The following is a 17,988-nucleotide window of genomic DNA, read 5'->3' as shown; positions in this document are numbered from 1 at the left end:
GCCTGCCGCCCCCCACCCCCGGCTCCCCGCCCCGGGTCCCGCTGCCGGCGGCCGAAGCAGCGGCGCAGCCTCCCGGCGGCCGCCTCCCCGCTCCCCCAGCCGCGGCGCCCGCCCGCGGAGGACCCTATTTCGGGAGGGACGCCACAAAATGGCGGAGCCCGGCGAGACGGAGGCGGCCGGCTTCAAGCGGCCGAGCCGCCCGCCGCCAGCCGAACCCGGACCCGGTGCCGGTCCCGGTCCTGGTCCCGGTCCCGGCCCCGGCCCCGCGCCGCCAGCCCCCCGCTACGAGGAGCCGCCGTGGGGCTGCCGCCCTCCGGCCGGCGCCGGCTACGGGCTGGAGGTGCTGAAGGGCGGCGTGGTGCTGGGCTCGGTGCGGCTGGAGGGCGGCAGCTGGTTCCTGGCGGGGCGGCTGCCCGGCTGCGCCCTGGCCCTGGAGCACCCGTCGGTGTCCCGGCACCACGCCGTGCTGCAGTACCGCGGGCCCGGCAGCTCCCCCGACGGCTCCGACGCCGCCGGTTTCTACGTCTACGACCTGGGCAGCACCCACGGCACCTTCCTCAACAAGGCGAGGGTGCCGCCGCGCACCTACTGCCGGGTGCGGGTGGGCCACGGGCTCCGCTTCGGCGGCAGCTCCCGCCTCTTCCTGCTGCAGGTGGGCCGGGGGAAGCGCTGGCGTTTGTTTAGCTGGGGGGCCTTGTGCCTCGGCTGTGCCCCGAGGGAGGTTTGGGGAGGTCGGGAGGGCCTTGGGGTGCCCAACGCGGTAGGGGGGTCAGCCGCTCACTCCTCAAGTGCTCCCTTGTGCTCCATCGAAATCTTTGCATCGTGCCCCTTACGGTTGTATTTGAGCGGCCTGCGGGTATAAAGTAATGCTCATTTCTTTCTTTCTTCTCCTCTCGATGTTGAAATTGATGCAAACCATAACAAATGGTTTGAAGAGCGCTTTTTGAAGGGCATTATAATCTATAAACGTTATCGTGTGTGATTTTCATGTCTTCTTGAAACTATTTCTTTTCAAAACACTCCTATAAAGTTACTGTTTGTGACACAGGGACCCGAGGAGGACCAGGAGTCCGAGTCGGAGCTGACCGTGACTCAGCTGAAGGCGCTGCGCAAGCAGCAGCAAGCGAAACTAGAAAAGACAATGTTGGGAGAAGACTCTGATGAGGAAGATGACAAAGAGGAGAGAAGAAACGAGAGCAGTCAGAACACCGATATGAGCTGCTCGTGGGGAATGGGTAAGTACTGATGCTTACATCAGCTGGTGCACCTTGGAAGGTTTTTAAGTGAGTTTTCAAGGAATACTAGGGTTGACGTACCAGCTGGATGCTAATTGTCCAAAACAGTGGTGTTCTTGAGTACAAATACAAAGTCCTTTTCCTTTTAAAAAGACGAGTACTGTGAGTAGGCGAAACACACCAGGTGAGAACTTTACTAGATCTTCTTTTAAAATCAGGGAAAAAAGCAATTTATCTATACCTCAAAAAGGAAACTGAGACTTTAGTTTAGGCTGTGTATTTTGTTCTTGCGGTGATGTTGACACTTTGGCCAGAGAGGCTGAATTTACTTGCTTGAGACTGCTGTGCAGTGAGCCTGTCCTTAAATTTTTAACGGGAATTCCACATCTGAGTGAGATAAATTATAATTAACGAGCTTTTCAGTACAAAATGATTTGTTTGTAAATGAGAATGTGTAAGCACATAAACCCCTTGAAGGTGCTGAAACTGTAGTGATGTTTCTGTGCAAAACCGTATCTTAAAATGGAAGAACTAATAGCAAAAGAGTGGGGTTTTTCGTTTGGATGCAGAACCAATATTCAAGTTAAGAAAAATAATTTTAGGGTGATGTAGTTGATATTTCTTTCAAACTGACAGTAGTTGAAATACACTGGTGTTCAAATTCTAACATTTCACTATCTTGTTTGCATATTGTTCTTCCAGGAGAGGATGCTGAGGAGGATGAGGCTGAAGAAAACCCTATTGCTATTGAATTTCAGGATGTACAAGATGCCTTCTATATGAAAGACCCTAGGAAGGCCCTACAGGGCTTTTTTGACAGAGAAGGTACTTTTCACTTATAAATTATTTTTGTTTAGCCAAGTTTTGTGTTTGTGCTCATATTTTTCTTTGGAAATTAAAGAGTGAAAGCTAAACTTTTCTGTTTCATTGCGGGTGGGGCTTTTTTATTTGGTCATTGTTTTTTGGGAGAAGGGGGTTGTTTTTAAAAACTTAGCTCACCACTGAAGAGCTAAGACTTAGTTCTTAACTTCTAAATTGGGAGTTGGAGAGGGCATCTTATGTTCCTCTGGAGTGGCTGTCAAGCCACATCCATCTTTTGAAGCTATATTAAAAAATCCGAAACCATCAAATTTCAAGCTGTGCTGTTCAGAGATAGAATTGGAAAGTATTAAAAGAAAAAAGCAATACTGAATTAGCCTAAGCTTCCATTGGTTGCTAGCAAAGCTTACTGATGACTCGTATATTTGTTAACATGAAAAATTAACCTTTGTGGTAAACAATATCTGTGAATCCAGATTGCAAACTGTCCATTCTTCAGTATCATTTACTTTAGTACCTGAAGGTACAAGGTTGGTTTTTTTCTTTAACTGTGTATTCCCGAACAGGTCACTTACAGATCTTTGATCTGAAAAAACCTCGATTGTGAAAAATAACTAAATGAGCATAATATGAACTGAAGATCCCATGGCCCAAAAAAAAAAAAGACATTCAGTCTTTGATATACCACAAGAACATCATGCCTATTTTGTCTAACCCTGATGTTCTCCTCAGCTGTAAAGATTGTACCTGCTTATTTCACTTTTGGTAACTACACCAACTTTCTTTCTTTTCCTCTCTAGGAGAAGAGTTAGAATATGAATATGACGATCGTGGGCACAATAGCTGGCTATGCAGGGTCAAGTATGTATCCATTCATTCATTTCTGTGTGTAGAATCTGGCTCGATTGTATTCACAAACAAAAGCTGAGGGAATCACTTATCTATCATGCTTGCCAAGGAGGCCAGCTGGAATTAGACCAAAGTCCTGATACTGAAGAAGAAGGTCAAGGATCAATGCCTACCTAGTTCAGTGTCTTTACTTCTTTGTGGTCTGCCAGCATTTGGTGTTCACCTTAGAGGTGAAAATTGGTAAAGCAAGGAAACGGGTTCTTTCAGTTCCCCATGTTTTGAGAAATAAATGAAATTGAAATACAAAAGAAACCAGGAGTCAATATCTTTCAACTCCTAATGGGGAAAAAATATTCTACTCTGTACCAATTTCAGTTCTTTGATGGTATAAAGCAGTTTTTGTTGGGTTCCTTCCAGAGCCAACTAACATAATTCTCATATTAGGCTGGAGAAGGTGAGGTAGAATTAAATCAACAGATTAGGTCTCAAATGGATAGGTACAACATGTATGTCTCATTGCTTAAGAAACCTTTGCTTCAGTGTGGCATAACGTGTTTGTTACTGGTGTTGCATGGATGCAAGGTGATGCTTAAAATGATTCGTAACTGATGTTTAACCTGTTGTAATCCCAACTGAACAAATGGAAAAAGATTTATTGTTTGGGTTAGTGAAATAAAAAAAATACAGAAAGTCTGTGCTCATGTTTGGACTAGTAGGGTGTCAAATGAAATGTAAAAATATTTAATCCCCACAAAAAGAAAGACTAGAGGGAGGTGGAAAGAACAATGTCGACATGACAAATGCAATATCTGAGTAGCATCCAGGAAAGGCTGTATGTATTGGAGCTATTCTCTGATCCTTTGAACGGAACAGGTTGCCTGTGGATGATGCATCAGGGAAGCAGCTGGTGGCAGAGGTTCTCCATTCAGGAAAGAAGAAAGAAGCAATGGTACAGTGTGCATTGGAAGCTTGCAGATTACTGGATGCTAGGGGAGTGCTGAGGCAAGAAGCAGGTAAATAACCAGTTAAATGCTGTGATGGTTCTCAAAGCCCCTAAACTCTAGGGGTTTGAGATTGCTATCTTGAACTTGTTTGACTTCTCAGTGTATGTCACTTTGTTCCTGACCTTTTCTCTTAACCTTTCCCAGTATCTCGAAAAAGGAAATCAAAGAATTGGGAAGATGAGGACTTCTATGACAGTGACGATGACACCTTCCTTGATCGAACTGGTGCTGTAGAAAAGAAGCGACTGAATAGAATGAAGAAAGCTGGTAAAATAGAAGAAAAACCAGAAACTTATGACTCCCTGGTAAGAAGAATTATGAAATGCCAGGCCTATTCTTTCATGAATGTCTTATTACTAATAAGGAAAGCATATATATATATATGTGTGTGTGTGTGTGTATATATATATATATATTTTTCCCCAGGTCTTATTTTTGTTGGCCTGAACTCTAGTATCATTTGAGACCCTTATCTATTAATTGGACAAGATAAATTGGAATGGGGTTAGATTTGGTGATTGTAGAATCACCAAAGGCTTTTAAAGGTTTTGAGAGGAAAAAAAATTGGGATATAGAAGAAACCTTAAACTCTTAAACACAACAGAAAGTGAGAGAGTGATTTGTTACTTCAATTTAATACTTAGTGTACATCACAGAAACATCATTGTTACTGCTACTAACTGATGCGTATCTGCTACCTTAAGCAAAAGGGATAACTGGCTGTGAAAAATGAAATACCTTGTTGTCAGGGATTTTCATGGCTTAAGGCCAAGTCAGCCTGCAAAAAAGTAGTTTGCAGCTGCTTGTGGTTTGTCTTCTCCAGAGACCAGCGTTTGATTTTTGAGGTTCTGTCGCTGCATACAAGACTTAATTTGTCATAAACTAGGAGAGGCAGGAGAATTTTGCAACTTTAAATAGAGCTTTTTTTACTTTGTTCACAGTATCTATAAATATCTGAAAGAAGTGGTAATTACAGTGAAAGCATACTGCCTTTCTTTTTTTGTCTGTGTAATATCGCCTTCTGCTTGATAGATCACAACAGTGGATGAATGAGAACAGGGTACCATAAAATAGCTTTAAAGCACTAGATAATAATTGCAAGCTTTCAAGTTCACAGGGCACATACCAAAGAAGGATCTTATTCTGCTTCAAAGAATAAGCAGACTGGACTGACACGAGCATGACAACTAAAAGTCCTACACAGACAATAGTGTATGGAGAAGCAAATAGGTGGGAGTAGGGCGGGCTGGAGGATCATGACAGTGGTATAAAAGCATTATGAGAAAGGACTTTCTGAAACATAAATATGCATACTGTTCAAATAATTTTTGATGCATTGTTTAAGAACAATCTATATGCACTATATATAGTGTATACTACTGTAAACTATATATATATATGTATATTATATGTTTAAGAACAATCTAAACTCCTTGCGAGGGGGAGTGGAGAGGCAGGTGACCTATTCTCCGTTATCACCAGTGACAGGACCCGCGGGAATGGTGTGAAGCTGAGGCAGGGGAAGTTTAGGCTGGACATCAGGAAGAGGTTCTTCACCGAAAGGGTGGTTGCACACTGGAACAGGCTCCCCAGTGAAGCAGTCACTGCACCAAGCCTGTCTGAATTTAAGAAGCGAATGGACTGTGCACTTAGTCACATGGTCTAAACTTTTGGGCAGACCTGTGTGGTGCCAGGAGTTGGACTTGATGATCCTTATGGGTCCCTTCCAACTCGGGATATTCTATGATTCTGTGATTATTTTTTCATCCCAGTAATTCCCAATCAGAGATCAGAAATTAAAAAAAAAATAAAATGGAGATAATGTGGTAGGATATTTGAGGAACTCTTAAATGGAGATTTTAAAGAAGTTAAAGCATATGCTTAGGAGATCTTTTCTCTCATAGGTCGCAAAGCTAAAGGAATCTGAAAACGAGCTCCTTGAGATAACAGAAAAGCTGAAGGCTTCAGGGAAAGGTAAGATGTGAAGTCTCTGAATATAGTGTTCTCCATTTAAAAAAAAAAAAAAAGAAAATCTATCTTACAGATATCATAGAATCATGCATCTTACATGCATTTTTTTGTATGTCTGCTTTCCACAAAGAGGCAGGAAGATTTGCAGGTGATTGAGTTATCTGGAGAAGATACTTAATGCTCTTAATCCAGTTGGTTATGTACTGTGTGCGTAGTCATTTGCTAATGAATGCGGCTTTCTCCAAAAGTATCCCATGTCTAAGATAAGGAGGAGAGTATACAAGTTCCTGGAGCATAACAGGGTGGGCATTATTACTGTTTATCTACCCATTATAGTGAAACTGACCCACTTCAAGGACCACATTTTTCCATTCCCTCCAAAACCATCTGTAAGGGAAGAACAAACAAGTGGCAGAGAAAAGACAGTATCTTTTATTTTGCTTCTGTTGTTGCAAATACACCTTGAAAAGGTAGGAAAAGAGAAATGTGGAGTTAAAGTAGTCGATGCTTAGCTCACGTGTTCAGTGAGCTTTCTAGCTTATGAGGGAGCCATTCAGGTTTCTAGAATTGTCTGTGTGTGAAGGCAGAGCCTTTCCAGCAAGTGGGGAATGTGCCTGCTAGTAACTTAGATTTAAAAGCACACTACATGAGGTGCGTTTTGCTTTAAATTACTGATGATGTCTTGTGGAAGGAAGGCATGAAGGAAACGTATTTAGGTTGGTTCATCATACAAAACGCTTTCTAACAGAGTTGACTTTAATAAAGGCTGCAACATCTGTTTGTCAGAGCTTCTTCAAGAAGCCTAGCAGCAATCTGACAGCAGTGCTATCTTTTGTGAATTATATGGGCACATTTCTTTCTTACTTAATGCTACACCCAAACTCATTTGTATGAGCATTTTTGTTGGTGATTGATTCTACCAGATCGCTGTTGAGAAAACCTTACTGTTCCAGTGAGCATTCTGACTGATGGGTCAGTTCACTGTCTTTGAAGTAATTGTTTTCAGCATGACTTTACTGATAAGTAGTTCCTGATCAACTAGTAGGAGAAGCTAATGCTTTATATTGCCTATGACGGGTAATGCCAAGCACTTGTGTCATGAAGCCTTTGTTTCTTCCGTTACTGTTTCTCAACAAGAACAGTTGTAAGAGACTAGAAAGAACCAAGAATCAGTTCATTTGTAGACTTCTGCTAACACCATATAATTCTAATGATATGTTATCATGGCTTGGTGAATTGTAACTGGTTACATAACTGCTTTAGAGGCTTAGAAATACTGAAATCTCATCAGTTAATTACTAGGCCCAACAACAGCCTGCAAGGTATTGCAATACAGCGTGATTCAGTTTCGAATGCAAATTTCCTAAAACTAGACCAGGATAAAACGTAGCAAATGTTCAGTCATCGGTTTGTGTGCGTGTGTTCTAGTTACTTGTGTTTTCTCAGATTTAATCACAGACGAGGAATACAAGTATAAGCCAGGAGCGTGCGTATTGATCACAGGTGACTCTTATTACTCCCTTGAGCTGTCTGGCAAAGTTGCGGTATTCCATACGGTTCTGAAACCTTAACGCACTTCGGCTTGCTCTAAATGATCATTTGTAGCCTAGGGGCCAGAGTGTAGTGGGACCAGTGAGTGAACGACAGGCTAAATTGCAACACCTCTTACCAAGCACTTGGAGAGTTTAAGTGATTGTTGAAAAGATCTCAGTGAAAGTTCATAAATTGTTCTTTAGAGTTCTTCAGAACTAACTACTGATGGACTGACTTGGTGTCTCTGTTACTGATGTAACTGAACGAAAATCAAACACACAGAGCTCTTCAGTCTCACTTTTGCCTGTTCAGAAGAAAATTGATAAGTTCTTGGTGCAGTAAAAAGCTCTATAGCTTTCCCTCCCCCACAACCCGCCCCCCCCGAATGTAAAGTATAATAGCCATGATTGATTCACCTCTTAGCAATAGCAAATTTTCCTTAAGCATTGTGGAATAGTGCTGCAACAGATGCTGAATGCTAACTAACCCGGTAAGCTCAACTACCTGATCTGAGGCAGCGTTGGTGGAATCAGGCAGAGAATCCTGTTTGCGAGAACAGTGATCAGAATCTCTGAAGATCAGTGAAGTGCTCATGCACTCTTTTGGGGCTAAAATGGTGAGCTGTAGAACTGCAGTTCCTTTAATTGTTCCAAATTACCTGACCAAGCATGAAATGTTACCTTTGATGTTTAAATGACTGCTCCTCTTGACTCTAGGCTGTGAGGTGGTTCAGACTGTTTATTAACAAGGCTTTTTCATTGATCATTTTTGTCTAAGCTCAAAATAGTTAGGAAAAAGAAGGGTATCTGAATTTCTTTTATAACATATTTCATTGTCATTTATATTTGGTTGGAGGTGGATGCTCTTATCTTTCAGAGCCTATCAATCCTGTATGTCTTCAGTTGCTGTCGTGGCTTTCATATGTTTGTGAAAACTGTTTTTTTTCTCTAGATCAGAAATACTCTTTTCAGTTAAGTGCATTTGAAAATGTTAGTCGTCTTAGACATTTGTGTAAATATTAAATGTTATGTAAAACTGCTCAAATATATGCTCTTAATAAGGTAAACAGAATTAAAAATAACTCATTGGTCACAGAATTATCCTTGTGCATGTATTAAAGCCACAAATAAATATCAGATTTGCCAACTTTATATAACAATAAAAGGCAGAAAACTGCCTATCAAAAAGCTCGATATAATTCTAACAACAACGTTTTTCTTTGTCTCAAAGTTACTTTTGAGAAAAATATAAAATTCCTTTCTTGGGCTTGAACAGTGCTTCAGGAGTTTTCCTGTTCTTCTGTTTGTTTTCTAAATCCATGTGTTAGAATTGTGTATTTACTTTTCTTTGTTGTTAGAGAGTTTTTTCCTCCAGTTTTATTTTAATTAGTTAAATATGCATAGAAATATTTTTGTTTGAAGTCAGGTGGAGTAGAAGGACTGTCTTTTTGTTTTTCTCAAATACAGAGCAGTGTTTTTCTGTTAGAAAATCAGACCAAAACAAAGATAAATCTTGTGTGATTGTCTTAACATATACAATTATTCTCATATGCACTCAGTCATTCAGGAGTGGAAGACAGCATCATGTGTCAGTTATTTCATTTTTAGGTTTGCAGACATTGTTACATAAACATCCTGGGAAAGTCAAAATGGGATTTCCCATGTGGTGTTGTAGGATTTCTTGTAGCTGTGTTTATTTTAGTCCGTGACTATAAAAAGGACCCAAAAGGCACCTTTTTTTTTTTTTTTAGGGACAGCAGATCTTGAATTGAGATGAGCAACCTAGAATGCAGACAGACTTTCTCATAAAGAAACATTCAATTTTGAGAGGCTTTTTCATCTGAGTGGATTAAGATTTACTGCTGGACTTTGTTAAGAGAAAAGCTTTCATCTTTCTAGGGCTATCAGCCTCCATTATTTCACCATTCAAAAAAATCTCACAGAGAGGATAGTCATTCATATATCCTTTATCCTCTAAAGGTAGGACTTGAGTATAACAATATGTGTCTTATCGTTATCTTGCCTAGGCCAGTCCCAGCCAGCAGCTCAAGATTCCTTGGATGAATTCATGACCGAAATAAAGTCAGGGTGCACCTTAGACAACGTGACTCGAAAGAAACTTCACTTGCGATCGTTTGAACTGAGGAAAGAGCAGCAGAGACTGAAAGGGTTAATAAAGCTTGTCAAGCCTACAGAACTGCCTGAGCTGAAGCCCCCGTAAGTCTTGGCTAAAGTTTGTTGTTTTTTTTCTTTTTCTTTTTTTTTTTTTAATTACTTCCACTGTTGTTACTTCTCATAGGCAATCTTGCACCCCCAGTATGTAGACAGTTTTCCAAATGCAAAGGCAGCAGTGCCTTCAATGCTTCCTAGTTCATCTCTCCAACAAGCTTCTGTGCCTTCTGGCCACTGCTGCATCTGAGGTTGAGGCAGATGCACAGCAACAGTGGAGTAAATTGAACCTACACTGGGACGAGGAGCAAGAAGGGGCTGGAATCATGGTGTCAGCATACATATATATATTTTTTTTTTTTGTACTACAACCTCCATCCAAAAGGAACTGAAGAGTTTTACAGTACTTCAAATAATATGAAAATCACTTTGTGAAATATATCCAGAAGTCAAATGCAGTGGCTGTTCAGCTACTGCTTAGCAATGCTGCTGCAATTCAAGAGGGTGTGTGCTGGGTTCATTGTTTACTAGTGGCAACTTGATTAGAGGTTTAATTACTTAATTTACTTAAATTGAAGTTCAGCCTCTGACTGTGTTTATATATTTACAGATATATTATGCATATATGTATGTTTATGTATTTGAATTTGAGGGAGTCTGATAAGTGTGGTTTGTTGTTTTTTTTTCTTTTTGCTTTTTCTTTCTGTTATGGCAAGTGTCTGACTCCTGCAGCATGCACGTAGTATGGAGGAGTCATATCCTGAAACATCCTCCTTGGATGCTGCAAGTTTGAAAGAAATAGAAGGACTTTTATATATTCACCTCCATTTTGCAGGGGTTTTGCATACGTATGTATAAGACTTGTTTGGTACTTTAAATACTGTTTTTCTTTGTAACTATTTTTTATTAGGAGTGGGAGTTACAGTCTGGAAGCAGACAGCAAGCCTAAAAAGATTGCCCTGCCTCTCTTCGGTGCAATGAAAGGAGGGAGCAAATTCAAGCTGAAAACTGGAAGCCTAGGGGTAAGTGCTCCAAGTCAGACACTAGTTCTTAGACATCTGAGGCTATGGAGCCTACAGGTGGCAACCATGTCATCTCGCATGGAGGAGCAAGCCCACAGGAGTGGAAGAGTGCACGGGGCAGCAAGCAGTGTCTGCCAGATGTTGTTTGCTGCCAGCAGTAGCCATTCTGTGCCCTCGTGCAATCAATCTTCTGGGGCACAGCTGCAGTTAAAAGGCATTGATCCAAGTAGAGGCAGTCTGGTGATGTCAGACTGAATGACTGCTATACATCAGCAGCTAGTCCTTTACTTTCTTTTGTTTTTCATGATCTTTTAGCTAAGATCGTATCCAAGATTGATTCAGCTTCCAGTGTCCCTTTTATGAAAAGACTGCACTCTCGCCTGTGGGCTGAACATCTTTTTTTTCCCCTTCCATCTCTACCAAAATCTCTTTCCTTAAAACCTAACTATTCTTCATCCTGTGAGTGTTTCCCTACCAGCTGCCTCTGTGACTGTAGCATGCCTGTTTTCTCCTGTAATGAATCTCCGTGACATCTACTTTCATGTTGTTCTGGCACTGATGCACAAGTCTTTGTCCTGCAGAAATTGCCTGATAAGCGTCCAGTTATCCCTGAAAACTTGTTAAAAATGAAAGATGATGGACCAGAGGAAGAGGAGGAGGAAGAAGAGGAAGAAATGGAGGAGGAGCAGGAAGCAGATGCAGTAAACAGCAGAGCATCAGATGTGGAAATGAAAATAACAACAGAGGAAGAAACAGGAGAAGAAATTAATGATCCCAATGGTTCTACGTGCAATAATGAGAAGCTACAATCCCTTCAGGATGGTAAGCATGGGTTTTGATTTTTCCAGTAGTGAGGCTGAGTCTATAAGTACTTTTTTTTTTTTCCTGAGCCATGTGAATCTCCTAAAGCTTGTGTCACAGGTTTTCCAGCAGTGTGTATATAGCTTTTCCATAAATTTTGCCTTGAACCCAGTATCTAGGTGAAAACAGATGAGAAACAGGTGAAAGTTATACCTGCTTCAGGTTGGGACTCTACTTGGCAGTCATATTTTCATGCTTTTGGTAAAATAGAAGTAAGTCTCCTGGACTCAAGGAAGGTCCTATTTTGATAAGCCCTGCTTTCTTTAGATTGAGTGTCCATATGGTAATAAATGCAATGTGTTGTTGGCAGGGGGAGTGACTTAATAAGAAAACAAATGCCTGTGTAAAGCTTCAGACCAGCTTGTAAGGAGGAAAAATAATTTTAAAAATAGGAAGGAAGAAGCATCTTCTTTGCATCTGTGTGGTTTATCTGTAACCCATCCTTCTATATATTAACTTGATGTATTTAAAATCTTAGTAATGATGTTTCTCCATAAATAGTGTGTTTGACAGAAACCGAATTCTATCTTCTCGTCCTAATGCTGGACAGGTTGCTATTGAAAAGTATATTTTAACTGGTCATAAATTTTCCTTTAATAGTGTATTGTGATAGACTTGAATGAAGGAATTTAGAGAACTTTTAAGAGAAGAATTCTTCCTGAAACAAACATAGCTCAGAGTTCCCTTCAAAAATGTTTCTCAGGGAGGCTAGCACTCCTACTCATCAGAGTTAGTGCAGAGCATTCACCTAATACTCCTTTTTATTTATTTTACAGGGGTTAATATTCTGCCTGAGCCAAAGATACTAAGAAATAAATCTCAGATGGGACCCTCGCTAGAGAAATCTCAAGGTGAGCTGTACAGTTTGGAGGCTATTGTACACTAGCATGTAGGTTCAGAAACTGCCTAAAGGAGTTACTGCTTTTTTGTCAGTAGAAAGAGCCTAAGCCTAACTGTAGAGTCTAAAGTAAGAATCTAGAATTCAAATGAAGAATTGTTCTGTTTGGGCAGTGCTAAATGTACGGCAAAGACAAGCCATTTCAGCTGTTTCAGATCTCCTTGCTTTTTTGTAGTCACTAACTGCAGAGAGATTCTTTTTTTTTTTAATAAATGTGCAGAATAAAAGTTGTTATAATTTAGGAGCATAAACATAATGCTTCTTTCCCCTTATTCTCTTGCAGTAATAGCTCGTGTCACTTCGTAAAGGGAAGGTTCTGTCCTTCTGTAGTGTTAACTCTTAATGACCCAGATGACCCCTCTGCTCGTACGCATGCACACACAAAAAAAAAGATTCTCAAAATGTAGGCAGTGTATGGTGCAATGAACATCTGGAGGAGATCTGTATGAATTTTCTTCTTTCCTAACTCAGAGTCTTAAGAGTATGTTTTCCTGTCCTTATGATAATAACCATGGACTTAACTCAAAAAAGTCAATATTTCATAGATTAAGCGGCAGAAAAGCCAGGCATACTTCTGTCTTTGCCTTCCCCTCACATATGTTACTGTAAAATGATTTTTTTTAAAGGATGTTGATTCTGTACATTTTCTACAGTTTATGTCTAAATCAGTCACTGTAGTGATTACAGATAGAGAGTATCTCATAGAAAATCAACATCTGCCATTAACTAAAAGGATTTTGCAGAATACCAAATAGAGGACCTCATAAAACTGCATTCGGTTTGGGGACTGCGAGTGTATTAAGCATGAGTTAATAGATCTATGGAAAACAAAAAGATGTTCAGCAGTCATAAATATGAATGGTTTTGCAGTGAGTTGTCTTGGATTTCCTTTTTGGAAGTATTCATCTTTATGTGAGTTTTCTATAAGCTTATTTGTGATAGAATTGGTCATTTTATGATGTGTCATAAAACATTTTTTTTTGTCAGCATCTGAGGCATTGTGCAAGGAACCTGAAGAGACATCCGAGAAAGCTAAGAAAACTAATAGCTCAAGCAAGGTCAGTTATGATACTGTGACTCCTAGAGCCTAAGAATTTCAAGGAATCATTTAGTCGGCTCCTTATTAGTGAAATAGTAACAATTGGGTTGAGTGGGCCTTTGGTAGTGCTTTTTTGCTGAGTGATTCCCAAATGTAGAACTACACACTACCATTGGACACAGCTTTTGGAGTCTCCAGTGAGAAGGCAGAGCATTTCAAGCATGACAGGGGTTCTGTGAAGCTGTAGGAAATAAACAAAGGTTCTCAATTGAAACACAGAATTGTTTTTTCCAGCTTTTCACTTGGCAAAGCTGATGCTAAGCTGTTGTGAATTGCATCTTCACCTGTAGCACAAGTGTTGTAGAACACTGGTGCTCTCTGGGCTTTCAAGGTGACTTTGCAAAACTTCCATGGAGAGTAGCTTGGGAAACATGTATTGGCTGGCACAGAACATGCTGGACTAAAACTGTAGTTTTCTTCCTTCTCTGTAAGATATGGTAAGAGAAATATCTAATAAGACTATTGTATTTTGCAACCCAATTATTATTGAATTTGAGTGTGTGTGATGTGCTTCCCATTCATAAGATTTGTAGCAAAATGTAAAGTATGTGAGCTTTCCACATTTTGGGACACAGGTAGTGGTTGCATTCCTGGAATTGGGAAGAAACTTCTCTGACGGCATGCTCTTAGCCTAGTGATTATTGTGAGGCTCTTCCCTTCAGAATGCATCCCACCATAACACTGGCTGCCATCAAAGAAGATTACCGTAGTTGATGGGCCATGAGTTCTGAGCATTAGGACGTTTTTTTGTGGTGACCATTGAATTTTAGTCCTGCTCCACCTGCTTAAAGAAACGTAACTCCCTGAAGCATGTGTGCGCTAGCTGCTGCTGCTCTTGCTGCTCTTGGCAGAGGACCCAAGGACTGGGCAGGCACAGCCTCTAGTATTATTCTTTGTTGCTGGCCTAAAGTACGTTGATAAAGAAAGCAAGAGTAAATTTACTCTGTTAGAGCCCAGTGTATACCCTTTCTATGAGAAGCTGCCTTGTTTTCCTGCATTCACACTAAGGCAGTCAAGTCAGCACCTCCCATCAGCAGAGAGTTCACTCTAACACTGAGCATTCCCCAAATACCAGATGGCTTAGCTGTGTTCTCGCTCCCATTACAAATCACTTTTTCCACATGCCCTGTCTACCATTGGGCTCATTTTCTTGCATGGAAAATATCAAGCAGAATTCTCCTTATGTTTTTTTCTCTTTTCATATTTGAGAAATAACTTTGAATAATGCAAAACTGGAAAAATCTATTTTTTAAGTGGCTGTTCACAAGTCATACTTAACAACTGTTCAACTCCACAGTCTAATGTTTTCCAAACATTAGTGATACAAACAAACTCTTTTAGAGGTTAATTTGGGGAAGAGAAATAGGTTTGTTTGTTTGTTTGTTTTGTTTGTTTTTGAGGGAATGAAAAATTGTTTCAACTGCGTAACTTAAGACTGTCATGATACTACAGAGTAATGCAAATCAGTGCTGAGCACTGATGGGCACATTTTGAGCTCTTAAAATATCAAAAAACTGTAGAGTGAGACTTTTTTTGTTAGCTACCTGCAGTAGTTGAAAACAAAACTTGAGAAAATGATGCCAATGTGGCAAAACTTAAAAAGCTGGGGATAAAAAGACACTGCTGTGTCAACATTTGAATTGCAAGTGACCTGTTTCTGTTTGCTTTAAACATTTCAGTGATGCCAGTGAGACCTGAAAAAATTGGGTTTTCTTGTATAAGGGTAACTTAGCTTTTCAAAAGACAAGATAGCTGAACTTTTATATACTTTATATACTTTCAAAAGTCACCTTGAAACTAAAGTTTTCGGTGGGATTGTGCTTTGAAATCACTAAAGCACTTCTTAAAAATCCTACTCTAAAGCTTTTCCCTGTGTAAAGAAACTCAGTGTCAAATGACAGTAACAAACATTAGGATGAGGCAATTAAACTGTCCAGAAGCGGAGCTGTGGAAAGCAGTGGGAGAGATCTCTTTGAAACCAAAAGTTGTCATATACGCTTCTGTTATTCAATAAAGCTGTAGAGTTTTGCATTACATTTATCTCCCCTGACTAGTCTGCCCAGATCTGCTCTCTGAAGACCATGGATGACCTGATTTGGTGTTGGCAATGGACCTATTCTGAGATGGAGTTTGGACTCGTTGATCTCCAGAGGTCCTTTCTAACTAATGTTTCTATGGCTCTGTGACTATACTGGGAATAAATTGGATCAATTTGAGAGTTTACTATATATTTTTCTTTCCTCTGAACTATATTTTTTGTCCATGGCCGTGTAGAAATAACCCACACTGCTCAGCATTTGTCTTTTGAATAACTGAGAGACTTAGTGGCTGTGACACATTGCTGAAAGGGTGCAGCACCTTAAGAATCTTTTCTCCTTTTGCAGGTCCAACCACCTTTCTTTTCTTCACATTACCCAGATGATGACCCAGACTACTGCATGTGGGTTCCTCCTGCAGGTATTGACCATTTCTTTGGGTTTTATTCCTATAACTCAAGAATATACCTAACAAGTAGTCAGGGTGTCTTTGTAATGCGTTGAGGGGGGAAAAAGTAATGTGGGAATACTTACTGAGAACCTGATGTTTTTTGGCATGTTATGCCCCATATTTATTTCTTGTATCTCCATGCAATTCTTGTTGTGAAATGCTGACCTTATCTGTAGCAGCTTCATCTCAGTGGACAGATGCACCTGAAGTTTGTCTTTCAGTTCTGTAACATTTGAGAGACCTAACTCCGTTTGCATATAGCGATACAGGTATCTAGTTAAAAGAAAAGCTCAAAGCTTCACCAAGAATAAATGCTCCAGCAATATTAGTATTCTCAATTTTCATAGAAGCCTGTGACATATGAAATTTTTTTGCAGATTTTTGCAGTAAAGACTTTGGGTCGTTTTTGGAGAAAAGTCTTGCTAACTCTTTGAAGATGCTGAATAATTGATACACACATTTAGTACATGTTAAAATTGAACTTTTTTTTTTAATTTTAGTTTTAGAGTGTTTTTAGTTAAGTGGGGTTATTCTTAACAATGTATTGAATTTGCAGTGGCTCCAAAACTGAAAATCCATTTTCTTGCACTTAAGTTTTCATTGTGAGATCAAAGCTTAGCTTTCATTTGGTAGATCCATCATTATAATTTTTGTTGAAGCTGTTGCAACCTGATAATGTCGACAGGTTCCAAAGACAATATGAAAAATGAGAATAAATTTCAGTGAAGAAAAACTATAACCTGGTGAAGCCTTCCTGGCATGTGAATCAGCTGGAGCAAAATGCCTGCTTCAGTAACACAGAGGTCTGATCTAGTGTAGCCAAGCAACCTGTGTCCATCAGAGGGAGCTCGTTTTCCTGTCTCTACCTGCTAATAACCAGATTTATCTTCTAAGTTGGCATAATGAGTACACTAGGAAAAAAAATAAAGCATGAATAGATGATGTAATCTTGACAGTGTTAGTAATGTTAGACAAGTTGTAAATAAAAAGACAATTTGGACTGTAATATCCTGTCTGGGTTTTATGCCTATCTGACAGGTGCTGCCTAGAGACTATTTAATACTTGTCCTATAAACTTGTATTGGACTAATTTTTGGGGTGTTTTTTTTTGTTTGTTATTGGTGGTTGGTTGGTTGTGGGGTTCTTACGTTGTTTTGTTTGTTTGTTTTTATGTTCATTTGTTTTTTCTTTAAAGTAACTCTTTATCTTTGTCCATTAGGTCAGAGCGGTGATGGCAAGACTCATCTCAACGAAAAGTATGGCTACTAAGCTTCAAGCTCCAGAAAGCAGATCTGAGGTTTGAAGGACTGCTCTGCTTCGGACTCTTTATTGAGTCCACTCGTTATTGAGGGATAAAAGATGTTTTTTTCAGACCCGATTCCAGCCATGCTGGCTGTTAGCCATCCCTGTGTGTCCTCTGTTGCTTGTCTTCCAAATACTTTTTTTAAAGATTCCTGAGCCCACGCATTCTTCTGTCTCTTTCTTCTGCTATTAGCCTTGTTCTTTTTTTGTTTAGTGTGAAACCACAGACTTGTTTATCCTTTTGTAAATAAAAATATAAAAAGTATTTTAAATATATTTAAAAAAAAAAGCAACTCCATGCATACAGGACTGATAAATTTCATTCATGTTGGTTTTAGGCAATTAAAATGAGACACACTACCATTTTGCTTCTGTTGCTGCTATTTGAAAATATCATCAGGGCAAACAGACTTCGAAACTCACATTTTTCATTGGGGGGGGGGGGGGCGGGCAGAGACTTCTACTTCAAGAAGAAAAGTGTTTCAGTCCTCCCTGATGGAGGTTTTTGAATACAGCTGCTGAATGCTTGGTAGGAAGGGGACTAGGAGGGAGGAGAATACTGTTATAAAGGTGTAGAAGCACAGAAGAACTGCAGAGTATGGCACTGCCCATCTCAAATTAGAGGATAACAGAGGAAACGATGAAAGGATAACCTGCGAAAGGCTGCTTATACTGTAGCCTGTTCTTCACCTCTCACAGCCCATGAACAAAAAGCCACTTTCATGCAATTTCAGCTCTTT

General features: G+C 40.1%; 1 protein-coding gene across 1 annotated transcript; it reads left to right on the top strand.

Moving 5' to 3' along the window:
* Positions 1-9: 9 nt before the first annotated feature.
* SLC4A1AP (solute carrier family 4 member 1 adaptor protein) lies at positions 10-17,611 on the top strand. The gene is made up of 14 exons (XM_013200155.3): positions 10-652; positions 1,049-1,235; positions 1,938-2,060; positions 2,855-2,915; positions 3,777-3,916; positions 4,052-4,212; positions 5,812-5,881; positions 9,438-9,627; positions 10,490-10,601; positions 11,183-11,423; positions 12,239-12,313; positions 13,348-13,418; positions 15,844-15,916; positions 17,166-17,611. Exons 1-14 carry the CDS (start codon positions 149-151, stop codon positions 17,213-17,215), a joined length of 2,058 nt encoding a protein of 685 aa, XP_013055609.3. The 5' UTR covers positions 10-148; the 3' UTR covers positions 17,216-17,611.
* Positions 17,612-17,988: the final 377 nt, after the last annotated feature.

Source organism: Anser cygnoides, chromosome 3, assembly GCF_040182565.1.
Source record: "Anser cygnoides isolate HZ-2024a breed goose chromosome 3, Taihu_goose_T2T_genome, whole genome shotgun sequence".
NCBI lineage: Eukaryota > Metazoa > Chordata > Aves > Anseriformes > Anatidae > Anser > Anser cygnoides.
Note: the sequence above shows the minus strand (reverse complement) of the source record. Positions and strands in the feature narration are given on the sequence as shown.

Coding starts and splice junctions, on each gene's coding strand:
- SLC4A1AP (XM_013200155.3), top strand. CDS start 149: ATGGCGGAGCCCGGCGAGACGGAGGCGGCCGGCTTCAAGCGGCCGAGC. Junction 11,424..12,238: donor GCTACAATCCCTTCAGGATG/GTAAGCATGGGT, acceptor TTTATTTTACAG/GGGTTAATATTCTGCCTGAG. Junction 13,419..15,843: donor AAACTAATAGCTCAAGCAAG/GTCAGTTATGAT, acceptor CTCCTTTTGCAG/GTCCAACCACCTTTCTTTTC.